Here is a 19,199-nt window from a genome sequence, read left to right as displayed (position 1 = left end):
ATGATAGTGAGGATGTTTGTAGGGGTTTACTCATCGCCCTGGCAGCAAAGGACACACACACATGCTCCACACGATGACGACCAGGCCGCAGGAGGAGAGTCCACCAGAGGCAAACCCCCGAGGTTAAATATCCCACCATGCCTCAACACAAGGTCATTAGTCAGCGACAGCAGGTGCTGATGTCACAGTGTTAACAAAGTGCTCAGAGGAGGCATGCGGCTTTAAAAACTACAAGGTTGATTTTGGAGCTTTTTCTCCTTCTACTTGCTGCTCCAGAGCTCAAAGCCGCTGCACGAGGAAACACGACGGGCTGAAAATTGGAAAGTAATTGTGAAAAGGAAAGCGGAACTAAGAGGCATTCATGGAGGCAGGAATTGGTTTGGAATCCAATCGAGGGCGGAGGGACGGACGGAGAGGGGTGTGGAGCTGGAAATGGAGACTGTGAAATGAAACACGGAGGAAGAGGAGGAAGGGCAGCAGAAGCAGGGATGGGTGGGAGGCCAAATAACAGGGATGAAGGCGAGGAGAGAGGAAGTGCAGGCTGCAGGGGGGGGGGGGGGGTCTGACACCACGCAGCTCTCAGGGCACGTGTTGTGTGTGCTTGTGCCCGAGGACAGACACTCTTCAGTGAAGATGTGAACAAACTACTGTAATCACCACAGTGGACACACACAGAGAACAGGAGGAGAATGTGTGTGTGTGTGTGTGTGTGTGTGTGTGTGCTTTCAAGGCTTGACAACTCCTCGTGTTTGCACCAGAGAGCGAAAGGTCATGGAGCGATCTAGCAGTCTTACGCAGGCTTAAAATGTTGAAGACAAGAGGGCAGAAGGGAAACTGATCTATGCTGGGAGACATTCAGCTTCAGCCTGTACGACAAACTCACCAGAACAACAAAAAAAACACCTCACATGTTTTGGCAGGTTTCAGGAGACTATTTCCCAGGATGCAAAAACTCTGAAATGTATTCAGAGTTATTGTTTTCTTTTAAAGGAAAGGAGCCAAGAGAAAAACTCTCCCCACATTTGACAGCTGATACAGATGTCTGTTTCCCAGAGAGATGACTAATACACACAACAACATGAGCAGAGCTATTTATATATTACAATCTGTGTCTCCAATATATCCAGTTTGATAAACTATGAGCAACACCACTGCTGATATTTTCACACAATCATGAAGAATGGCTACTAATGAACTCATTTAATCTGTGCACACTATACTTGGAAGTCCAGTTGGAAAGCTTCCACTTCTGCTGCCATCAGGATGTGGCAGCTGGAAGAGACACAATCATCACATTTTGCACATTCCTCATTTAAAAACATGAAAAATGTGACGCTTTACAGTGAACCACAGGTCTTTGTTCTGTCCTTAGAAATAAAAACATATAAAAAAATTTTTTCATAAGGTAAAGCGGGGTACACACTACTAGATAATCAAGGCGTTAGTTATTATCTGATGTTCCAAAGATGATCTTGCCACATGTTCCTGTGGTGTGAGGTGTGTTTAGAGTGATTTTAAACGCCCTGATCTGCTCAGAAGACAATTGGAGCCACCCCGATTTGAAATGGTCGATATCAAACATGTTTAAGATTTATTTCTGATCGTAAATACATGTTCAATATGTCATTCAGAAATCCTGTTGTGTGGGGAGAACACAGAGGACGGCCGACCACGAGTCACCTGAAACAGAACATTAGCCAAGGAAGCAAGCTGACGGAAGCAGGAAGCACAACAAGCATAACCATGGCAACTATCTTATCGTTGTCCAAAGAATTGATATGATATCTTATCGTTATGTAGCTGGTGGTTTACACCCTCGTGCCTGACTTTGATACATTCTGCTGTGGCATGCTAACGGATACTGAATGATCAGCAGCAACACTACTCCAAAAATAAATAAAATAAAATAAAAACCTCAGAGTGATAAAAAGAACCTGCTTTGCCATCACTTTGTGCCGCTAAAGTTATGAGTTTGATTCTGGCTTCAAGAGTCTTTTCTGTTCCCACCACACAAATAAATGGTTCCACCTTCATCAATGACAATCTGTTGAGTTTTCCTGAAAACGTTAAGCCTCAACAGAAACCCAAAACACCACAAAGCCGTTTCTCCATGTGGCACCGCACAGAGGAGCCAACAAATTAAATAACAGACAGGAGGCTTAACCGTGCAGTGATCTGTGAACAGATGAACAGGCGGCTGCAGCTCCACAGTGCGAGAGCTCCATCCGTCACCAGGAGCTGAAAACGTTTCAGATTCACTAAAAGCTGAGCAGGCTGAAGGCGAGGCGGCCTCGTTGCTGAAAAGACTGACCCACAACTGGAAGCTCACAACACGAGTGTGATCGGCCTGTGGCTCCTCGGGGTGGTGTGTTTACAAAGCTTTCAAATGATATTTGAAACTCATTTAAGACTTCACAATGACTGACTTTAGTTTTTCCCTTCAGGAACAGTTTGGTAAGCTCTTAATTGTACCACAACAACATGCAGTTTTAAAGACTGGAAGATATTCAGTTATTAAGGAAATGTAAAAATAAACATTGGCTTTTTTTTCATAAATGCCACACAGACAGATTTTTTGAAAATCTTAACAGATGTTGAAAATGTGAGAGAGCCCACATGAAGAAAGACGATAAATAATGACACGCACACAAACTGATTCATTCAACAACAACCAGAGTCCTGACTGGAAAAACTGGAAAACTCGCCGTGGTCTGTCTGTTTGTGCAGGCACGATCAGGGAAAAAAGTCCTGAAGACTGAGAATCAGCTCAGATCGGGCTGTGAACACTGCAAAACACACTGGAAATTCGACATGACTTCAAAATGAATCATAGGCCTCAAAAATTGGGTTTAAATCCATCTTAAATGCAAAGTATGTAAATTCCACCACCAGGGGGCTCTCATTAAAAACTAAAACAAAACCGACAATGTATCCAGATATAATTTACATCATGTGTTTTTTTATCACAGCAGCAGTACGGCAGCTTTCAGTAGCAGCTCACGCTTGCTTATAGCGGTCTTAGACGTATCATCTGGTGTTTCCACGGCAACGATAAACATGTCAAGACACGTCCGGTTACAACTCTAAAATGAAGGATTTCTCTGGTTGATAACTGTTGGAAATATTTGAGGCAATGTAATCACTCAACAAAAAATATTTATAACAGGTTTAGTCCATTTTTATTCATTTAGATATTTTAGTGTAAACATTGTTTAACTTGCACAGTGTACGCCCGACTTAAATGACTGAAAGGTTCAAACAAATTTACTTTCAGAATTTCTGTAGATTGAAACAGCTGGTAGTGAAAGAGGCTGAAAAGTTGTTCTTGATCTCAAAGTCCATCACTAACAGTTGTTCTTTGTTTTTGTCCCGTACAGGCTCAGGTTGTTACTCTAAGTGTCTGACAACATTACAGAAAGGATCCCTCAGAGATAGAGCTTTTTGTTCAAGTGGAAGATCATTTTATACCAAAAACATCTTTCTCAAAAGTCCACTGACAAAAATAGCAGTTTATCCTACAAAACAGGGAGTTGCTGGTCTTCCTCTTCCTCAATCTGTGAGGTATTCTGTGTTGTCTGCATTTTTTGTGTAACAAACCAGAAACAAACACACCTACAGTATACCTGCAGCGTTCTTCACAGTAAAAGTACAGTTTTGTTTTTGTCAAGAGTTTCTGTCAGCTTCAAAAAGAGGTCAAATTAACTGTTTTACCCCTTCCTACTGTATCTCTTTGGGGATTCTTTCTCTCTGTCACACACTCAGTCCAACAATCTGAGCCTGTTAGTGGTGAAAAAAAACACTTTTATTTGCAAAGACGCTTTTGTCCCGAATGATTTCATTCCAGTCATTACGGACTGTTTCATGGTCGCTTTCAGGCAATCTAGTGGAGCAATTCCAAAACTTTCCAAGCCAAGAAATAGCTTTATTTTTGATTATCTTGCTCAAACTGCGGTATGTGTGCAGTCTTTTCGAAGGGGGTTAAAAGCAAATTAAATTCTGTGAAGGTAGGAAAATAAGCTGGGAAGATGTCTGTGTGCAGAAAACCTGGATGTGCCAGGCATATTTAATGTTGTTTGGCACAAACAAAACCAGTATCACCCTTAGAGTGTGCAAGAATCAGAGCCAGCATGTCCTCAAATTATTTCTGAGACCAAAGAATTGTTATGCGTTAGAGTAGAGTGGTTTCTTGGAAAAGAAATAATAATCGAGGCGAGTGGAAGAGCGAGGGAGAAAACTTTTGACAGCAATTAGAATTAAAAAAAGAGCAGAGGGAGAGGGCTCAGCGGGGAGAAGGTGACGTGAGGAACCTCATAAAGAGAGATTTAACCTTCGACAGGAGCTGCTCAGCCGCACCATGTCGGGACCAGAGAGGAAAATGTCATTCCACCACTTTGGACCCAGGAGGGAAACTTTGAAAATGCCAATTTATATGCTGGTCTCATATCTGTTGTGCCTTTGCTGTCAATGCAAAACATGACGGAGAAGGAGACGAGAAGTGTTGCAAAGAGAGTGTGAAGAGAAAAGCTGTGGATGTATAATAACTCTGTGTGTGTGTGTGTGTGTGTGTGTGTGTGTGAGACGCTGTCTTAGATTATTCTTCTATTGTTGGGTTCCTACATGTTTTCCATTTCAATTCCTGAATTTATTCATAGAGTTAAATCCTTGCCTGAATTAAAAGATTTCAGTGTTAACACCGATGTTTTCTGCTGATTGGAGTTTGTGAACCATGTGGGATCGTTCTACAGATTCCTGATAACAAAAACCTTTTTTTTTTTTTCTGTGCCAAATCAGCATTTAGCACCTATGTGTACATTTTGAAAACACCAAGACTTTTCCCACTTTTGCAAATTGAGACCCCCGTGTCCACCTGGCCTTTTTTCCAAGCAGAAAAGCGCTGACGATGTTCTCGGGTTTGTGTTCTGAAAATAAACGCGCAGCAAGTGTCTCTACCACAGGAGTCTGCTGTTGCTTTTTATTGTATGTTTTATATTTGACTTTTATTCTTCACTAAGAGCACCAAGGGGAGGATGCTTGCCCTCCTACTTTTTCTGCAATATGAGCTTAATAATAATAATGTTGGCCCTGCGATCACAGCTCCAATCAGACATGGACCAAGCTAATATATGATTGGCTGATTAAAAGAGCGCCAATGACGTCTGACGACCCCTTCTGAAAAGTTGAACGATTTTCAACTTAAGGCTCACACATTGTGCAAAATACACTTAAATATGTTTTTTGAAAACTAATATGTGTCCCTAGTTTGTCAAACCCTCCAACCATGAGAAAAGTCCATCCTCTCTGTCTTTTGCCTGCTCCACTTTTCAGAAAATGTGTGCTCAAACAGGCTCAATCATGACATCACAAAGGGCAGTAACCCCTCTCCCAGGTGGGTGACACTCCCACAGCTAGGTGTTTGTTCTGCCCTGTGACTCTAACTTTTCAGAGTAGACAATAAGGCATGGAGCGAGAAAGCCTAAGCAACTCCAGCCCGTCCAGAGCGGGCTAGGAACCGTATGAAACCAAGAAATGTATGAGTCAGCTTCAGGCCTCTATTTAAGCCGGTGAAACCTCTTACATAAGCTTTCTTCTTCCAGCACTTAGGAGCAGCCCTCCCCTGAAAACCCTGCAGCGTTCTGCCCCTGGAAGGCTTCCAGAAAGCTGACCAATCAGAAGAAAGTGGGCACATGGAGAGGAGGGCCTTAAGGAGACAGCAGCTGAAACTAACCTTTCCTGGCACAGGCTCAAATGAGGGTTTTTACTGACGCCTGCAGAAGATAAATGATGAGGTTTTCAGCTGCAAAAGCATGCAAAGATACTTCACAGGTTTCACAGACTGATCTTTAATCTGGAGAACTCATCATTTTAGCACACTTTCTAGTTTTGTAGACATGAATGGCATTGTGTACGCCATCCATAGTTTTAAATTTACATTTTGTGTGTAATAAAATAAGTAGATTCAGGGAGTATAACATGAGATAGCAATTCTCCAAGGCCATGTATGCAAATAGTGAATTGACTGATTACACCTTCATCTATAAACTATAACCATAAAGTGACCAGTTGTGTCTGTCTGTCTGAGCTCTGTATGATCGCTGTCACTGTGTGTTTGCTGTGTGGCAATTCATCTAAGCAGCCTATAGCACAGTAAAATGAATGAATAAATACCTCATTGAAAAACAAGATTTTTACAAGATAGCAAAACCAAGAGGACACACCATTTCTCCAACACTGTATGAGTAGAGATAAGTTTACATGTATTTATGAGCTCAAAGAGAAACTGTCATTTTGGGGTCTTAAAAAGTACAAAGAGTTTTGGAATTTGTTCAGTCTAGCTTCAGCTGAACCTATCAGCAGATTAGACCACAAAATGTTAACTGGAGAATCTGGTATACAAGACAATACCTTATTTCCATTTAAAATGTGTATCTACATCCTATTTACCGGTGCGACGTAAACCAATATAAAATGTTCAAAAGTTCAGCCGCCACTATCACTAACTGCACACAATGTGACACGATTGAAAAGTGGCTGACACACTTGTATTCATTGCGAGCAGCTGCATGCTGGGATACACAACACGGAGCAGTCAGTGCACACTTTGAACAGCTTTTTCCCTCATTAAGTTATTATCATGTATTTAGTAAAAGCAGTGGTAAAAAGTCAATTTAAAGCTTGTCTGGTTTGAATGAATAGACTCCTCTATTAACGACAAGTGACCAGACGAGGTGAGCAGAGAGACTCTAGGCTAATATGTTTCTGTGAGTCTGAACTGAACAACTATCAGCGTTAGCGTTGTCCATTTTTAGTCCAACTTTAGTCCATTTACAGTATTATTGTGGGATGTATTCCGATTATATGGTAACAACAGGGCCCAGGTTTAAAAACATCAGAATTTCCCTTAAAAGCTTCCACAGCAGTTTGTCTTTTTCCTCTAAATAGCAGCGGGAGCCGGCATGGAGTGTACATAATAACCCGAAAACTCTCAGAATTCAAGGAAATTAGCAGCAGCTGAGTGACTTCACCACCAACAGTTGTCATTATATCTTATAAAATTAGTTTCCAGCTAAAGCTTCCATTTCCCACATGTTGTTAGCACCTTGTTAATTATATTATGAGATAGCGTCTCTTGGAATGTGTTTTCCTGTAATAAAAATGTTAAATCTAGAAGCCTTCTCACTACGTTCCTGTTACACTCAGCTTGTGTGGGCAGCCTGGAACATACAGTACAGCGGATGGCTCAGGGTTACTGTCTTCTCTGTACGTGAACTGTACACAGCAAGTACAACTTCAGGCTATGGTACATGCCTGGTGCTAACGGCGGCAACAAGCCCGATGTGTGGCCTAAGTTGTCCTGACGGCATGGGGAGTAGATGTCTCCTCCACAATTACCCAGCAGGCTTTGGTACATGCTGGAAGAACTGGGCCTCAGCCGCACATGACACCCCAAAGACCAATGTCAGAAACCTTGGTGTCACAGATGCCGACCTTAGCTTTCATTGCCATAATAATAATAATAATAATAATAATAATGTACCCAGCGATCTTTTGCTCAGATCAAAAACATCTAAAGAATCAGGGCCTTTCAATCTTTCTATCACACTCAGGTGCTGAAAAACTAGTTCACGCTCTCATGTAATTTAGACCAGTGGATCTCAACTGGTGGGTTGGGACCCAGAGGTGGGTCACGGAGCCTTTTTCAGTGGGTCGTGCAGGTGTGCCTGGAAAAAAACTTGTGTAAAAAAAGTCTGTGAAGCACTTTTTTAAACATGTTTCTTTAGTTCAGTTTTGCTTCTGCTACAAGTTTTGTACCGACTGAGGTCCAAACTGCACAAGTTTTACAGCGATACAAATCTGATTGGTCGAAAAGTATCAGAAATCTGGGTCTGGATTTTCCCACGGAGGAGTTGGTGGTGGGTCCTGAGGCTAGACGAGTATTAGACTATTGCAATAGTCTCTTTTCTGGACTCCCCCATAAATCCATAAAACAATTGCAGCTTATAGAGAATGCTGCGGCACGTATTTTAACCAGGACCAAGAAATCCCAACACATCACCTCTGTTCTTAAATCCTTCCACTTGGCTTTCTATGCACGCCAACATTTTAAATCCTTTTCTGTTTATAAAGCGCTGAGTGGCAGGAGGACTTGAAACTTGTGAACTCATTTAGCTTCAAAGTATTTGGCTTGATCTTAAATGACAAAAAGTAACAGACCATTAGAGAGTGCCTGTGTTTCTAATTAAACAGTTCACAAATCTGCACTTTATTTGTGAACCAATACGCACATATTTTTTTTTGTTCGTAACTTATAATTTGTAAACTGTTTCTTAATCATGTAATGTTAATTATGACATGTGCTGCTGCCCTCTTGGCAGGGTCACCCATATACTGTAGGTGTATTATGGTGCTTTGAATAACGGTCTGCGTTTGTGGCTGATGATTTTTCTCTTGTATTAATGTTCTTGGTCTTCACTTGGGATGTTCCCGGCCAACTAATTTCCTAGTCTGTTTGACAGAATTTAAACTCTGTTTAACTGACTAGTCTAAAGGTAAGACAACTCTTAGAAAAATGTGAAAATTGAGAACAATTTGTTCAGAATTGTCTCTTAAAATGTATTTAACTAGGAAAGAAACTTGTTGAGATTAAAAGATCATACATTGCGGAGCTAGCACCGCCAACCTCCAGTCCTCCCTGCAGCGTATCATCCAAATGCCCGTGCTAGATATAATTACACATGCTCCGTTTGATATTCCAGTTTAACTTACCACAACTACAACTTACTCTCTATTTTTTAGTTTAAAATACTGACAAAACCACGCTGCTCCTACGATATACTATCCATTCACTTAACTTGTTTACATCCTGGTAGTAGAGCAGGGAGAGCGGGCTCATTGACAGGAGCTACAGCCCCAGTGGTGGACGGCTGTGTTGAATTTGAAAAAGTATTAACAATTTGTTTAACCCACTAGTAATTCCAGTGTCCACTGAGGGTGATGACATTTAACTGTTTAGTCAACAAAACGAGCACAACCATAGTCCTGACTCGGTCTCAATCCTTCAATGTCTTGGTCTCGGTTAGTGTGGTCTTGACTACAACACTTCTATGACCTATGAAAGTACAGCCGCTAACAGGGCCGACACACAGCCAGCAGCAGATCTAGACCAGAGAGTCTTACCCCATCCAGCTGATTTATACATGCGAGCAAAGTAAATGTTCATCATCGTCTCCAAATATGAGGAGAGCTTCCGTTAGCTCTGAACTTAAAACAGCATGTAGAAATGAGGGATACTTTTCACTTTCAGGTTGTGAGGACATATCACAGCTGTGACTGCAACACTTTGATTACTGGAAACAAGTTAAATCAATACTTCACCACAGGTTTCTGTACTTGAGTAAAAGCCTTCTTTCTCTCTATCCTCTGAGTATTTCTCCCATCTCTTGAACAAAAGTTCTATTTCTTCTTTTGTCTAACATTCACTCGAGGTTCCAGTCCCATAAAAATCCAGGTGCCACGGGTTAGATAGAAGGGAAGGCGACACTTTCAGGTGGGCCGGGAGTGTCAGAGAGATTGAGAGAGCTGTATCCAAAAGCAATTAGGTTAAAAACATCCTCTCTGTCTTCTTGGCCACCACTTAGTCATGATATTGGACTCGGGGGATCCATCAGTGCCCCGCAGAGTGGAATCAGAAGCGCTCAGATGTGTGATCGGGCTATCAGGATTGGACAGGCACTTCAGGATGAGAGACGAGCCCCTCAGTACCTCATCCCCCAGTGTCTTCTGGGATCACTTCCAGATTTGATGGCAGGGCCCGTGGCAGCTCACATTCAACCTGGGTCTCCTCGGGTCATGGAAAAGATATACTGGGATATCGAGTGGGAGGGTGTGGGTGACTGCATGCATGCTACCGGTACGATATCCTTGCATTTAATTAACAGCTGCATTACATTTTCTGTTCTCCAGTATGTTCTGTCTCTTTAGTGAATTTTGTGAATCTGTCGAACTAGACATAACAGTGATATCTGTGTCATCCTTTTCACGTCATGTCTTGCCCATTGAGACCACCCCCCACATCCAGACCACGAGGATTTCAGGGTCAGTCCTCCTGAAAGTTTCAGGAATGCTTGTATGAAAACAGCTTTACCTACAGTGGTAAATGAGGCTGGCTGGATGATGTTGCAGTTTTCAGAGGGAATGATTTTGCCCCTGTTTTTGTGTGTGTGTGTGTGTGTGTGTGTTGGAAAGTTTGTTTTTCATACATCTGTACTTTATAACAGCTAAATGAATCAAGTGTGAGCACTGCAGAGTTCTCTGGCCTGATGAATTGGTTGGTTTCATTCTCATATTTAGTGAATAAAACTCTGCAGCTCTGATTGAATAATCCATCAGTCAGACACTTTTCTTTGTAGTCAATGTTCGAGACCAGCTTTGAAGACAGAGTGCTCAGATGGATTGGCCTTTTGGTAGCTCCTGCATATCTAATGAAGCTGGCTCTAACTGTCTGATAGAGGGTGAGAGACAGACTTTATGAACACCTTTTACAGGTCTGGATTTATTTGCAGGCAATTATGAATCAATAAGTTGAACAAAAGAAGATACACTGTTGATATTTTGGGGGGACGGGGGAGTGCAAGCCATAGTTTTTTTTACATGGATGTACATAAGTAGTTACATCTACAAGCCCAAGAATAGATTTTCTATTTTAACGTAAGCTATCAGGAAGTCTGCAGACAAACACAGAAGGCAACAGATCAGCAGCATAACCCAGAACTTCCAGCAGATATGTGAGCATTTCATGTACGACACCCACAGGCTGCATTCTCATAGCACAGCACAGAACAGCTGGAGTGCCAAGACAAAAAGAGGTTCCAGTGGTAATTACAGTATCATGTGCGACAGCGCAGGATAATACGATGTATGTGGTATAAAACCTTCATAAACACATCAATCACACAGCCATTGTTCTCAACTGTCAACAAAAACTTTTTTTTTTTATATAAACTGGATGTTTTCATGTTGATTCGGTGTCTGACTTCCTGTCCCACTCGCTCTGCTCTGTCTGTGGTAAATTGATGCACTGTGCTCCAGCATCCACCAAAAATAGAAGCCTTGTGTATCTGCTGCAGAAGACTCCGGACTGTCAGAGCTGAGACGCAGCGCAGCGGGGCACACACAATGAATAGAGTAAAAACCAGCTGCTTTGACAGAGCGGAGACCGACCGAACACGCGTCTGGTGGATTTTAGCAGTAAAGAGTAAGGTGCCAAAGACAATTCACATAGCTGGATATCAATCATATGGCAGATAATATCTATGGTAGACAGTATCCAGATTGTTTTAAAAAAAATACTCGAGAATTGAAGTAAAGATTAACATAGTCCAATGAATCATTTTTAAAAAGCTGCCAAAATCATGTGTTTCTTGTCAGGAGGGAAAAAACAGGACGGATTATTAAGACACTTAATGTTCCAGTTGAGCTCAAATGATTGACCTCAAGGATAAGATTGATTAAAGATAAGATCTACATTTGTTTGGTCCGACCATTTGTTGTTCTTGGGAAGAAAGAATGTTTTGTCTTTAGCTTTTTAAAAACAGCAGAGTTTTAAATTTGCCTTAACGTAACAATAATTTAAGCAAAGTTTAATGAAACTGAAAATATCGAAGATGATATTTGAGGTATCTAGGAGTTTTTTTTCTGAAGGGGGTGAACAACAGAAAACGGAGTCATCTGCATAAAAGTGAACTGCAGCAGGTGATATCTTTTTACAGAGCTTATTTTCATAAAGAGCAGTGGTCTCATATTCAATGAGTCATTTCATTCATTTTCAAGCAGTATTGTTGCGTTATGTTTGGATTTGCTGCATTTCTTTAAGTAACATCCCTTTAAGCATCCTCCTAAACATTTGTCACTTTGACAGTTTCTGTAATGTTGGTCTTTTCTGTACTATGCAACATTAGCTACATGTTGTTACTCATCCCAGCTGAGGCTCTCTGAGAACAGAAAGCTGTTTGTTGTACAGAGAAAGAAAAGCCCTCAAGGCAAATCTCTAATTCATGCTAAAGGGATATGTAAATAAAACTGATTGGACTCGACTATTTAGAGGTTTGTTATGTCTTTTCTGCTTTAGGTCCACTACTACATTACATGCTGAAGGTTTATTTAGGGAAACAAAAAGTGAGTCATGTTTCTTGTTAATGATCAAATGGATGACCAGTTAAATGTTTGATGCCATGACATACTGTATGATGCTTCATATCTGGATAGGGCTGCAAAATGAAATCTCCCAACCCCACAGCAAAGACAGTTTTTAAAATATGAACATTATCAAGTTGATTACACAGATAAGTATCAATAGTTTAGTATCTGAAGTAATGTGAAATACAGTCCCATTTTCCACTTCATTTCCTGAGTGACCGCACTTCATTATGGCAAGAATATTGTTTTTGTAATGTCTGCATGTTAGTGCATTAAAACTCTCTCAGGTTGAGCATTCGATTCTTAAATTAAGTCGGATGTTTTATATGCTGTTCTTCAGGTCAGAAGGACATTTTCCCGCCCCATTTCTGATAAATTGATCCATAAGTCAAAATTCCTGATTTGTGATATTTTAAGGTGGTAAAAGTGACAAATTGTTGCTTTTCTTGATCAACTCTAAACACTTATTTTAGAATATTTTTCTTTAACAAGAAACAAATCAGTTTTAATCTTTAAGCTCTTTCAGTGGAAGCATAGATTTTTCTTTAGTGTTCCAAACTTCTTCATATGACTAGAGAGTTACTGAACCAGCCAGTCGCACAAACGTCAACTCTCTCCCTGTGGGAAACGCTGTCACCACCTTTGCTTTCAGCCTCACTACTTGTATGACACGCTGCTTCCTGCACTATCGGCACACGTAGATTGTAAAAAGAGGAGCGAGGAGATGATGGGGAAACAGATCCCAGCAGCATCCTCTGCACACGGTGGTCCCTGCAGTGCCTGATGCACAGCCACAGGCGCTCCCCTGCTCCACATCCCCTCCTGCTGCTGCTGTTTCACTTCCTGTGCCCATTTTTAGGCTCTTCCCTCCGGTGACAGTGAGCAGAGATGACAAGGAAAAGCCCTTTCCCACACGAGTCCCTCTGGCGTCTGTTGGGTGAGCAGAGGTCTGGTCACTGGCTCAAGGCGGGACGCTGATAATCCTCGTATGCAAAATCATCTTATGTAACACATATTTGGTGTGTTGGCCACTGGGAATGATTCATAGTGCGTCCAGAGGGGAGAAACACGGCTCTGTTGCGTAACTACAAGCCGACTCTAAAGATGTGAAGGAGCGCGCGCAGAGGAGAGACTTCTTCAAAGTCTGAGTCTCTCATTTGCTGCTGTTTCCACAACATCCAGCTGAGAGGTAAATCCAGGACGACAAAGATAATCCATCAATTTAACAACAGTTAGAGAATATTCATCTGAAACTATTTTACCCATTGATAGTTTTCTAACAGAAACATTCAATATACCTAAAATGAAGTATCAAGTACGGACGAGTATACCGCAAACGAACGGCAGCAAAACTGTTTTCACAGATTATAGCGGGACAATGACAAACACCATTGTGTTGTTTGCAGGGAGAGACATGTTAGGCAGTCAAAGATAGCACTCATCCATCTTTATAACCACAGCAGTATCGGAGGGCTACTCGCTCTGGTTCAAAAACCAATTGTAGTTTTCTGAACAGATGTAAATTGCAGAAATCTCAAACATCTTCTCGTTCAAGCTTAATGGGTTTGAGTATTTTCTTTTTCCTTTTATTCTGCATTCATAACGGTGTCTGAAGAATGATCTGAATGGCCAACAGGCACCCCGTGCACAGCCTAAACATGTTCTCAGGTGTGCACGGTTGCAGGAGCATACCACCAAAAAGGAATCAGAAGTCTGTGGCACACTGAAAATAACATTATTTCATTTTGTTGTGAGCAACAACACATTTCGCCTGTAGCTTCCTCAGGTTCACCCAGCACTGAAGATCAGACAAAAGAAGAAATAGCTTTTGACTCCGGGAACATTTTGATGAGCATTTTTGATAACCAGAATAATTGTTAGTTATATATTTTCTGACTCAGCTGCTTGATTTATGAAAACGTTGGGATATGATAAGGGACAGTAAGCAAAGATGGATACACAAGACCAGCTGCAGCCATTCAAACCTAAAATACTGCGTACACACCACTGTGGATGTGATTCAGAGACAAACACAGAATTAAAAGGCCAGTCAGGAGTCAAAGCAGAAACAGCTGCAAACTCAAGGTTTCATTCAAGGGCGCAGCATCAGTTTACATTCATTTAGGGAATCAAATATTCATATTAAACTCCAGTCCGGTTACTGTCGCTGTGATTCTCTTTGAACCTCAAGGATGATACAACTTCAAACTACATGTGCAGCTTGTTTTACCTGCAGACTAAACGAAGGTTGAGAAACGTTCCCACTATAATGTGACAAGAGGTTTTTGATCTGCACAAGAAGCAGCGGGAGCAACTTGGGGTTAAATGTCTTGCCCAAGGACACATCGGAAAAAAGGAAAATGTCTTCCAAACGTGAGTTGGCTGCCAGCGCTCACTTAAAAGAGCCAGCACAAAGAGCTGGCTCGCTCTTGCCCGACACATCACTAGTGCAAATAATGGTCAATTTATGGTTGCCAATGGAATCATGCAATCACAGACAGTGCTTTCTCTTTCACTTCAGCAGCTTTGCTTAAAAATAAGACTGGAGATCTGACATCTCATAAAGCTTTCAATGCGATCGATCAGTGAAGGAGCTTGTATCGACATCTGATATCGAAGATCACCCTGTTACTGCTGAAAATTACAAATCTAAAGACACACAAACAAGCCATGAGCACACAGAGTTAAAGACAGAAAAGTTTTAAACTACAAACTTTACTGTCATTAGTGTAACCCGATAACTGATAGATTAATATTGAGGACTGATTCAAACCACTGTAAGAGTTGACTTTTCTCATGTTTCTGGGTCACCAGTGTTTTTAGTTTCTGATACCTGCTTTGTTGCTACGGTAACCCATGCAGGTAGGCAGGGAAATAACCGTCCTGTCTTATAAATCTAATTTGAGAAACAAATGGTCTACAGACTGAAAGCAGCCTGAGACTTCAGCACACTTGAGATTTCATTCAAGCCTCTGCCGTCTGAACTACTGAGCAGTTCAATAGAGCTGAAACAATGAGCAGAGCAAGATCAAAATAAATCAACCTGAAACTTTTTACATTTTATAAAAAAAATACATTTTCAGGAAATCAGATTGACAAAATGATTTGGAATATTTTTTCTTATGCAATGTTATATTGACTAGTTTAGCTGTTTAAAGATGTTATCTTGATGGTTTATTGAAGTTTCCATTTTTGATCATTATTTGGATGTAGTATTGAGACTAATAGAGATAGAGAAGATTAATCATAAAAAGAATTGGCTGACTTGTTATTATGAACACTTTTTCATTAGATACAGCCTCCAAAATGTCCCTTTGTCTCTTGTGTTTATAATTAAGGTTGTCAAATCAAACAATATTGATAGTCCTGCGATAGCACAGCAATTAAAATAGAAGTCAGAGGCACCTCATTTTGGATTATTTAATTTCTTGTTTTAAGTCACAAAATAAAATGACTAAAGATCTGAATTCATTCATTAAGTGTTGGTACTCTTCTTTACTATCCGATCATTCAAATTTCTACAATCTTAAATGTATTTTTTTCTTAACACAGATTCTTCTATTTTCCATGGTGTACAGTCAGAGAGAGAGATGTTCATGTGATTTAACGTCTTCATTAAAAAGGGAAACTCCAGTAAGACGAGCTCCAGTCATTCGGACACTCTGAATAGTAAAACTGAAACTGTTCCAACCCGACGACTCTGAACAAACAAATCATGTTTGCCTCCGGGCACTGAACACCTGCATGAGGTTATTGTGAGAGTGTGTAGGTATGTCTGTGTGTGTGTGTGTGTGTGTGTGTGTGTGTGTGTGTGTGTGTGTGTGTGTGTGTGTGTGTGTGTGTGTGTGTGTGTGTGTGTGTGTGTGTGTGTGTGTGTGTGTGTGCGTGTGCGTGTCGTCGAGAAAGGGTTGCATATCAACAGAGCAAACACTGAGCTCACATGATTCTCCTTTGTGGTACGTGGCATGAACTCAGAGCATCATTATGTTTTCAGTTCCTTCAGTGATGATCCTGCTGTCAGCTGATGTAAACTCTGAGTTACCTTCTAAAGCACATCATCATCTAATTCCTCATATTGTGCAGGTCTATTATAGATTGTGGTTCTGCAACAGCACTGTAATAAAGTTCTGCCATCATTACACCTCTGTACACTTTGCATCCATAAAGGTAAAAGATCTGTGTCCCAGTTTGAATTCACATTGCATTACGGAGTTACAGAATGACAAGAGGAGCGGGAGAAGCATCGTCTGTGAGCACACGGCATGAGTGACCCACTGAAATTGACTGACATTTTGAGTCCTGACCCACCAGTTGAGAACCACTGATCTAACATCTGATCTAAGTACAGAAGCTTTGGGGGACGAAAACAGACCTGGCTGCCGTGAGAGAGAGAGAGAATATTATAGAGTATTTGTGCAATTTGAAGTTTGCCTACAATTTTTGGTCATTAAAACCAAGGAATTACCTAATTCTGGGTGCCTATAGGTCTTCTGCTTTTGTTGCTGTGGTATCCAATCATTTGATTTTAAGTATTATCTAGGGCTGGGAAATACGGACTAAAAATCCTACCATAATACTTTTTTAGCTGAATGGCAACACACATATCTCTTTTTTTCTGTACAGAAATAACAAAAAACAAAGTTAGTCCTAATTTAAATCCAAATGGACCAAATGTCTCACAGACACTTTTATTAAAAGCCAGCAGCACGACGTCAAGTACATGAAATAATACAAAAATAAAAAGTTTGATTATTAAATAATAAAATAAACAAGAACAAAATACACAGGTGTGCATTGCTGTGCTGTCTGTTTCTGAGTTTTGCTCTGAGAGGGAGAGAGGTAGTTCAGGGTGAAGGACAGACAGCCGGGAAATAGGTGAACTGGCGACTCAATGGAAGAATATTGTTATTTTAACTACAGCTACAAACATTTTTATCTCATACCTATATCTTTGTCTTAAAGTATATTGATATATTTACTTGATATATTGCCCAGTCCTACTAGTATGATCACAAAGATTACAAAGCTGGTATCACGACGACCCTATAATGTGTATCACCAAGTATAATCACAGATCCTCCTCTCTGTACAAAACCATCACCTGTGCTGTTTGAAACTACAAAACTACAGTTCATTCATATAAAAGACAGCTGCTTCAAACGCACACGTGTCCTAAAAACATAACCTGGCACCACGTACTTTTTCAAGAACAGGAAGAGATCTAGGTCTCTACAAGTATTATAAAGACAGATGTATGTCCTTTATACTACAACATATAAAAACAAAGCATGTCCACAAGGAGTCAAACAGCGAACACATTTACACAGAGGACATCAGCTTAGTAGCAGCTTGATAGAGTTAGTTCATAAAGATGTTAATAAGATGTAAACATTAAAGTGTGAGATTGAGCTGTCATATTAAGATACACGTAACACCACAGATAAACACATTAACAGAGGTCTTACCCGGACTCTTCAGGTTGTATTTACTCTCCATCCTGACACAGGTTGAGAGCTCTGCTTGAAGCTAAAGTGCTGATTGGTTTCTAACTCGTTAGCTAGCCCCCAGCTAGCTTTACACCTACTTAACGCTAGCTACACTTAGCAGCCCGGCTAGCTCGCTTCGGTGTTCAATTATGGAGCAAAACAGCAGAATATGTGAGTCGCTCACTCCTCCAAGTGTTTCCGTGCGTAGATATGTCAAAGAAATACTGAAATCCACCCGTCACGAGAATATAAAAGAGCTGATTCTCAAGTTATCTTCTGTTTCTCGTCTGAAACTGTTGGTTAAATGCTATCAGCGTGACGTCATTCGCTGAAACGTAAACAGGAAGTGAGTGACTACTGGCTGCGTTCTTCTCCTGGGAAGGAATGGCGTAGCGCATGCGCAGTAGTTCACGACTTTTTTATTTAGTTTAGCAAGAAATTTAAATTATATTTTCACCGCAAAAAAAATATTATTTGGTCAATTTTGAATGAATACATTTTTCACACATACACACACACACACACACACACACACACACTGACTATCTGCACCACAGAACCCCCTCCCCTGGACCCAGAGCCCCTCACCCCCTCCCTCCTTTACACACTGACTCTCAACACAAGTGCAATTTTGCATCAGTAAGCTCAGCACTTCACATTTTTAATCTTTAAACTGTGTATTTTATTGTATTAAATAACGGTACTGTTTATAAACATTTGTTTATTCTGTATATTGGTGGGTATTTTGAATATTTTTGTGTTCAGTATTTGTATATTTTGGGTTTAGGGGCTGAAAAACCAGCAATGTTATCCCGAGATAACGGCATAAATAAGTCAAGATCCCGAGAAAACAACTAAGATTTACTTGTTTTCATGGGTAAACAGATAAAAATTCAATGTATGGATGTATGTTTTCTAAGGGCTTTCAAACTAAACTGCTGTCAGCTGAAGAGGGAGAAAATGAGATGACTGATCTTTTGTGTAGATGTTCTCGCCGTGTTCTGCTGACCCCTCTCTCCAATCCCATCAGTGTTAAACCACCTCACTATCATGTCTTCCTCTACCTGCGATTAAATGCTCAAAAGGTAAAGCTTAACAATAAGATGTGGTAAACCGTCTGACTATCTGTGTGTCTGACTGTCTTCTTTTGCACCAGAATGTGAGCGCAAAGTTATTTAAGGGCTGAATTGTCAGGAGTGTGTCAGTTTCAGGGATGAAGCAATACACAGAAATCTGGGACTCCTTAAAAAAAGTTATTATAGAAAGATTTCATACTGATCATGCCAATGCTTTAAAGCTTTATGGAGGTTCATGGGGTTTACTTTGATCTGAAACTTTGACCTGAGCGAGCGCTCAGTGTTTCAACGACCTGAAAAAAACCCTCAAATGTTTCAACCAAGAGGCGATTCTACAGGATCACACCAGGAGGAGAAACTTAAAGTAGTATCTTTTGGCATAAAAACGAGAAACAAATCAGAGATTTTTTACAATGAGCCTGTCAGATTTAAGCAGACATTTTTG

At 40.7% G+C, this 19,199-nt stretch overlaps 1 protein-coding gene across 1 annotated transcript in view; it reads right to left on the bottom strand.

Annotated features, from left to right (window-relative positions):
* Positions 1–18,012, bottom strand: part of ube2j1 (ubiquitin-conjugating enzyme E2, J1) — a 46,549-nt gene extending 28,537 nt beyond the window's left edge. Inside the window, exon 1 of the mRNA XM_061052661.1 lies at positions 17,658–18,012. Within this exon, the coding sequence (XP_060908644.1) occupies positions 17,658–17,688 (31 nt within the window). The 5' untranslated portion in view covers positions 17,689–18,012. The remainder of the gene's footprint in view (positions 1–17,657) is intronic.
* Positions 18,013–19,199: the final 1,187 nt, after the last annotated feature.

This window comes from Labrus mixtus, chromosome 12, assembly GCF_963584025.1.
Source record: "Labrus mixtus chromosome 12, fLabMix1.1, whole genome shotgun sequence".
Classification (NCBI taxonomy): Eukaryota; Metazoa; Chordata; class Actinopteri; order Labriformes; family Labridae; genus Labrus; species Labrus mixtus.
The sequence above is the reverse complement of the archived record's forward strand: the minus strand, read 5'-3'. Positions and strand labels throughout refer to the sequence as shown.